The 8,226-nt window shown below is 40.0% G+C and overlaps 1 protein-coding gene across 1 annotated transcript; it reads left to right on the forward strand.

The window, feature by feature from the left end:
• Positions 1–496: 496 nt before the first annotated feature.
• Positions 497–1,447, forward strand: LOC133367708 (olfactory receptor 14A16-like). The gene has a single exon (XM_061591806.1). The coding sequence runs from the start codon at positions 500–502 to the stop codon at positions 1,445–1,447; it is 948 nt and encodes a 315-aa protein (XP_061447790.1). The 5' UTR covers positions 497–499.
• Positions 1,448–8,226: the final 6,779 nt, after the last annotated feature.

Consider the following 8,226-nt stretch of genomic DNA (forward strand, 5'->3'; position numbering starts at 1 on the left):
GTAAGAGGCAATCACACTATCAACAGGAAAATGGAAATCAGTAATGTTATTAGCACCAGTCACCATTCAGGGCCAGGACCATATAAAGTTAACGAAAAGCTAACAGCTCTGGACCAAGTGTGAGTAATGATAGTGCATACAAAAGATGAACAGATTCAGAAGAGTGAACCCCATCCTTACTTCTGAAGGTGACAGAACTCACAAGAGAGCCCGCTTTGCAGATCTCAACACTCAAAAAAAGTTGGTAGGGCTTTAAACACGAATGTGTTTGTTGGATTGAAACAGGACTCATGCACGTGTGATAGATTTGATAACAAATATAGCATATTCAATTTACAAAACAATTATTTTGGAGTCATCACTAATCACAATTGTTTGTCTACTACTGGTGGATTTTATAATGGATTTTGAAACCTGTTTAACTCATTAATCATCATTGGTAAATTAACACTTCTCGGCTTCTTCCTCCTACAGATAGGATGCAAGTACTAAAGACAAAATGAGCAATCTTACTTCTATGTCCATGTTTCTGCTGTGGGAATTCTCAGAACGACGAGAACTACAGATCTTACACTTCTTTGTGTTCCTAGCATTGTACTTGACAACAATGACCGGGAATGTTCTCATCATTGTTGCAGTAGCCCTTGACCATCACCTTCACACACCAATGTACTTTTTCGTAACAAATTTGGCTATGATGGACATTGGCTCTGTTTCTGTCATCATGCCGAAATCTATTTCCAATTCCATCATGAACAACAGGTCCATTTCTTATTCTGGGTGCGTGGCTCAAGTTTTCTTCTATTTCTTCTTTGCAGCATCAAATATTGCTATTCTAACAATAATGGCACATGATCGCTATGTTGCCATCTGCAACCCATTACAATACGAGACAATTATGCACAGACGAGCCTGTATTCAGATGGCAGTCACTGTGTGGATTCGTAGTCTTTTTTATTCCGTGTTACACACTTGTGGTACCTTTGCAAACACCTTCTGTTCTCATGCTGTTAATCAGTTCTTCTGTGAAATCCCAACATTACTGAAGCTTTCCTGCTCTGACCTTTATGTAATTGAAGTTGGGTTTCTTCTGTTAGGCTGTATTATAGGATTAGGATGTTTTATTTTCATCATCATAACATACGTGCAGATCTTTTCTGCAGTGCTCAGAATTCCTTCAATGCATGGTCAGAAAAAAGCTCTCTCCACTTGCGTTCCGCACCTCACTGTTGTCTCTGTTTTTATGTTCAGTGCAATTGTAGCTAATGCAAGGCCTCCAACTTATGCTTCTTCTGGTCTGGACATAGTTTTTGCTGTGATATATGCTGTCATTCCTCCCATGGCAAATCCATTCATCTACAGCATGAGAAACAAAGACATCAAGATTGCTTTGTGGAAACTCTTAGATTTTGGGCATTCTCCAGAAACTATCTTGAGAATTCTGTAAAAACGGGACTGTATCCTCTTCTGTGTGTGAATGGTTGGCCCTGCAATTTTTAAACTTGCATTATAACCACTTGCAGAACATCTGCTTTGCATGCAGAAAGTCCCTGAGTTAATCCCTTGCATATCCAGGTACAATCAGGAAAGATTCCTTGTCTGAAATCCTGGAGTGCCACTACCAGTCAGTGCAGACAAGACTGAGTTAACTGTACTAATGGTCTGATGCACTGTAAGATAGCTTCCTTTGTCACACAGATTGCTCTCCGATTCCTCCATGTCTTTCATTATTTGTTCATGTTCACCCTCTTTTTGAAATTGTTTATTTCACAGTTACACTGATATACATAGAACATAATGAAATGTCACCGTATCAACAAATGTTCCTTCTAAAGCCTTTAGTAAGAAAAAGGCTGAAAAACAAAAGGATATCTACATGAAGCCGCTGGGTGCGGTCATCAGGAGTTTTGGGGTGCGTTGTCATCAGTACGCTGATGACACGCAGCTCTATTTCTCCTTTTCATCCTCTTCAGGTGAGGCTGTTAACGTGCTAAACTGTTGCCTGGCCACGATAATGGACTGGATGGGAGCTAACAGACTGAAGCTCAATCCAGACAAGACTGAGACGCTGTTGGTGAGTGCCTTCTCTGCCCAGATGGTGGATGTTCATCCTGTTCTTGATGGGGTTACACTCCCCTTGAAGGAACAGGTTCGTAGCTTGGGAGTTCTTTTCGATCCTTCCTTGTCTCTTGAGGCCCAGGTGGCCTCGGTGGCACGGAATGCTTTTTACCATCTTCGCTTGGTAGCCCAGCTAAGTCCCTATCTGGACAGTGACGACCTCACCTCAGTTGTTCATGCTCTGGTAACTTCTAGATTGGACTACTGCAATGCGCTCTACATTGGGCTGCCCTTGAAGACTGTTCGGAGACTACAGCTAGTCCAGAATGCAGCGGCCAGATTGCTGACACGGACCAGAAGGTCCGCTCATATAACACCTGTTCTGGCCCGTCTGCACTGGCTTCCTATTTGTTTCAAAGTGCTGGTTTTGACCTATAAAGCCCTACACGGCATGGGACCGCAATACCTGGTGGAACGCCTCTCCCAATATGAACCTACCCGTACACTGCGCTCAACATCTAAGGCCCTCCTCCGAGTGCCATCCCATCGAGAAGCTCGGAGGGTGGTGACTAGAACTAGAGCCTTTTCAGTGGTGGCCCCCAAACTGTGGAACAGTCTCCCCGATGAGGTGCACCTGGCGCCGACGCTACTATCTTTTCGGTGCCAGGTGAAAGCCTTTTTATACTCCCAGGCATTTTAAAGTGTATTTTAACAGTATTTCACTATTATTTTGTATTTTGGACGTTGTTTGGTTCTTTTATTGTTTGTTTGTTTTTGTTTCTTGATTTATTGTATTTATTGTATTTATACACTGTGCTTGTTTTATCTTTTTGTACACCGCCCAGAGAGCCTTCGGGCTTAGGGCGGTATATAAATTAAATTAAATAAATAAAATAAATAAATTTTCTAATGATAATTGTCAATGTTACTATCATATTCCTCTAATATACATTTCCACTCTTGTGCTGATCTGCAGAGGAGTGGGGTTGAGGGGTTCACCCATCACAGAGCTGGACTGAGAAGACAGAAATCACTCCTAGTTCAGCGCTGAGAAATTTTAGGATTGTATTATGTGGATTATGACAAATCCCACATCCTGAGCCAAAGCAGGGCCATTTTTCTCATTCTCAGTGCTATTTCTGGAGATGCCAAGGAAACAGGAAGGAATGTTCCTTCTTGTTTCTGGAGCATTTTGGCATTCTACCAATGGCAGTGTGGAAGAGGAGGGAATCTTTGATTTGACTCAAAAGGCCCTATACAACTCCCATTTCAACTCAGGCAAGCCCAGAAACCCACACACCCCTGAGCCATCCTGGTTTTGCTCAGGAGCTACTGAATCCACTGCAACCTCCCCCTCAAATATTCATTAATCTGTGTAGAAATCTAATCCACTTTACTTTAATCTGGTCTAAATGGGGCTGCTTTTAAAAACCATTGAGAAACACCAGTTAGTACAGAATATTTTATTTATGTACTTATTTTCTACGCCATGCTCCACCTTATAGTGTACAAAAATAAAACATGTATAAACTTAATAAAAATATACCATATTAAAATTACAACATAAAAAAGCAAGAACATAAAACAATAGGGAAAACTCATCAAATTCATCCAATCTATGTGACCTTCCAACAATGCAAGAGCTTGGCAGATATTGTCAAACTGTGGGATGAGCACAATAGCTAGTTAAACAGCACTATCACAGAAGAGGGAATTAAACTTGCTATTAAAAACCTAAAAACTAGGAAAGCCCATGAACTGGACAGATTTCACAGTCAGTTTTATAAAACATTTTGTGATTTATTAACTCCTCATCTCTATAGATTATTTAATTATAGAGCCACCAGAATGGCTGTATACTATAGTCAGTATGGATTTTTTGCATTCTGCATTGTTAAATTGAAAATGCCTCCCATGCCATTCTGATGCTTCCCATAAGCTCATTTCAAAACAAAATCTTACATACCTTTTATTGTCCTGAACTCAGAAACACTTTCTTAACAACCCCCCAAATTTATAGTCCTGAACCCAGAAACGCTTGCTTAACAACCCCCCAAATTTTCATGGCAACAGTCAGAGAGAATCCAGAGTTCAAAGTGTAAAAAGAGAGAGAGAAAAACCAGACCCCCTTTTGGACTTTTTTCTCATAATCTGTTGAAATATATTAAACATCAGCCATATTCACAGAGCACCTGTAATCCTATTACTGACCTTTCCCCATACTCTGACCTTCATCTTCTGCAGTTTAAAAGTAAAAAAAAATGCCTGGCTGATTTTTAATTAATTTAATAAATTTTACATTGAAGTCTATTATAACATCAGACATGTTCAGTAAGAACCAACTGTCAGTGTTCTAAAAGCCAGACTCACAGCTGCTTGGCTTGGCTAATCAGCGAGCCACACCCACTCCAGACATTGATTTTAATTGAGACAGTAATGACTTTCCACAAAGAATTCTGGGAAATGTAGTTTGTAAAGGGTGCCGAGAGGAGCTCCTGTTCCACTGACAGAGCTCCAGTGGCCAGAGTGGTTTAATAGTCAGCAGCTCTGACTGAAGCTCTGTGAGGGGAACAGGCCCTCTCCTAGCAACTCTCAGCACCCTTCACTAACTACACTTCCCAGGATTCTTTGGGAGAAACCATGACTATCTAAAATGAAATAAAGGTCCAGTGTGGATGTGCCCAGTGACAGCTTTGGTTTAAATTTGGGTGGGAGGTTGCATGTGCCTGCTGTAGAATAAAAAGGTGGGGAAAACCCTGAAAAACAATGATACTGTTCCCAATGTTTTCCTTTTGGAAAGGAAAGGGGCTTCCCCTCTGCCCAGTGCCTACCCACCCACTGCCCTCCTCCCCTCCCCATCCCCATCCTGCTCCTCCTCCAGGTCAGTTTCTCCAGTTTGATATACAAAAGGCTGTCTTCACCATCATATGACATTGACCAATAACAAGGCTTTTAAACTCATAAAAATAAATTTGACACAGATTTCTTGGATGAATTTTCTTGTTTAGATTTTCTGTAGAAACAATAGTAACACATAAAACAAGCAAAGTAAGAAGAACACCAACAACCATCTTTGCAGATGGCAGGTGTTGCCACCACTCCCCATATGCTCAGAGGCACATGTTACCAAATGCTTCCAAGTTACACAGGAAGTGGATTAGACTGTGAAAGACAACCCAAATTGTGTTTGCATTTTAACACATTTGTAGGGTAGTCCAATATCTCAGAGAGGAGGTCAGGTCTCCTGCTCCCCTGGTGCGTTCACTATAGCTGCCCCCCCCCAAAAGTTTTATTTTGATATATTGTTCCATGACTATTATAATATATTAATTGAGGGTATACAGTATACAGTGAGTGGCTCATAAATAAGCCAGCTGAATGGACAATGGTGTAAGTACTGGTTACAAAAGCATTGGTTGCTGCTTTGCCAAGGTCTGCTTCAACCTGGAACCAATGTAAACATTCTCCTTAAATTGATTGGATTGGATTGGCTGTCCCAAACTGTTTGGAGATGGTGAGGACAATGGGGGTAGGTCAATACGTGTGAGAGGAGTGATACAGGGTGCTGCCCTTTCAATACTGGTTTATTTCTGTTGTTAAAATGAAATATATGCTGATCATCAAGAACTGCATCTGGATTACTCTCTGGAATCCAAAAATCAAATCTGGTTTTCATGGATAATCTCAAACCAAATCTCATCTGCCAAGTCACCATTAGAAGCTTGGCATATTTTTCAAATGTTGTGAGGATGGTTAAAGCCCCACCCCAAGTGTGTTAGTAAAATAGGTCCTTCTGGAACAAATTTCACATTTTCTGCTCAGTTCCATCTTTCGAGATAAGAGGTTCCTCAACATTAAATTATTTGCCAACTGTATTTGAAAATAACTAAAGAAACAATGCTTGGCATAAAACTCACCCAACTGTGATCATTTTTTATATATATCAAGCACATATGTTAGTTATTCCTTTATGTTCACTACAGGAGTGGCAACAATGTTTTCTAATCAGGTGTGCTAAACTCTTGGTAATATGATCCCAGGATGCCAAAGCAGGCTTGAGATAACCTTCCATCCCATGTGGTATGTCACTAATAGCTGATGAATAATTTGTTGACTGTTATGCTTATATATGTATCTGAATACATTTTTTAAAATAAAGTATAGGTAAAAATCAGCTACATGTACTATGACAATTGCCACAGGAAAGTTGAAAGCAAGGCTTGACTTGTACATCATCAACCCATCAAACCCTAAAGCACCTAGAGGGAAAATTGAATCTTACAGGGAAAGGTATTTCAATATGTTTTAAGAGAGCTGGATATTTTCCTGTTATTTTGATGTAATCTAGAGATGTTTGTCAACTTTTTCTTTTCCTTGAAAATTACTGTTCATTTGATTGGGTTATATGTATTTGATGAATCTGTGATGGAAATGGGCTGTATTCAATTTGGATATTCATGTGTGATGCAATAAAATTCAGTGCTAGATCACTGCTCCTTTTCCATGAATATGATAACCTACAACATGTTCTTTTTCTAGTTCATAAAAAAGAAAGGATGTCATGTGAACTCATGCTTTCAACATTCACACATGTAATCAATGATCTGCAGGGTTAGCTGGCTATACTAGATCTGTGTTGCATGCCACAGGAACATAAATCCACTCTGATCAGTAACACTCACTGAACTCTCAGAGATATGCTTTTGGACTAACAGTAACCCTTCTGGCCTGTAAAATTCATCAGGTGAGTTTGTGTCATGGTCATGCATGCACTTAACTATTTAACTGTAGTAGTCTACATTCAAAATACTTTGCTCCCTTAGATTTTGACCTTATCTAAGCATATATATAGTCTGTGTTGCATCCCTCAGTGGCTGAGAGTTGAGGACTCCAAACAGTCAGAGCATATCATAGATTGCAATTTCAATCCCTGGCAGTTCCAATTAATAACATATGATAAGGTAGTAGGTCAGTAACATAGAAGCTCTATACCAGTGACAGCAGAGGCCTAATGCCAGTCAGAGTAGATCAGGTGTACCCAAGTCAGTGCCCTCTAGATGTTTTAGACCCATTTCCTATTACTTCCAGTCAACATGGTCTGTGGTCAGGGATGATGAGAGTTTCAATGCTTAACATATGACCTTACCGCCATGGGTGACCCTGCTAGGAGTACATGACTCCTGACAGCATGACTCTTATGATTCATTGGGCGTACAAGCCCACTCACCACTGCAAGGTGATGATCCAGCGTGGGGGAAAACCTGTAAGCCTGATTCAAGCCGTAGGTAATAGAAGAATAAATCCACTAATAGGCAAAAAACCTTGCGGTTTAAGAATGTACCTATAGCCCACAAATATTTCTACCAAACTTTAAAAAGCATGGAAATTGGGTAGCTATAGTGAATGCACCAGGGGAGCAGGAGTCCTGAACTCCTCTCTGAGATATTGGACTGCCCTACAAAGTTGTCAAAATGCAAACACAATTTGGGTTGGTCTTTCACAGTCCAATCCACTTGCTGTGTAGCTTGGAAGAATTTGGAAACATGTGCCTCTGAGCATATGGTGAGTGGTGGCAACACCTGCCATCTCCAAAGATGGAGTCTTATATTTTTGCATGTTTGTTGGTGTTCTTCTTACTTTGCTTCTTTCCTGTGTTACTAATGTTTCTACAGAGAATCTAAACTAGAAAATTTTATTTCCTCATTATTCATCCTAGAAATCTGTGTCAAATTTATTTTTATTAATTTCAACGCCTTTTTATTGGTCAATGTCATATGATGGTGAAGATAGCCTTTTTTGTTTCAAACTGGAGGTTATGGTCTATTTCTATTTTGGGTGCATTAACGGTTGGATCTGAAACTGCAGTTTAATGTAAAATCAGACTGATTACAATATGCTGGTACTTTAGCAATGACTCTAGTTGTTGGAAAAAAAGAGGATGCATGTTTTCAGCCTGCTATGTTTAAACCACTTTATTTAAGGCAAGGTGTTCACGATCAATTAAAAGCATAGAGCACACCTAGAATTTTGCTAGAATATATTTCACCTCCCACTGTTTTATCTTGTGTAAATTGAGACACTTCGGAGGTCCACTGGAGACTATTTTGCAGAAGTCAGTGCCATTATTCCACAATTATGTTTGGAGTTGTTTTAGTATAAATTTTGCAA

This window comes from Rhineura floridana, chromosome 11, assembly GCF_030035675.1.
Source record: "Rhineura floridana isolate rRhiFlo1 chromosome 11, rRhiFlo1.hap2, whole genome shotgun sequence".
Taxonomy (NCBI): Eukaryota; Metazoa; Chordata; class Lepidosauria; order Squamata; family Rhineuridae; genus Rhineura; species Rhineura floridana.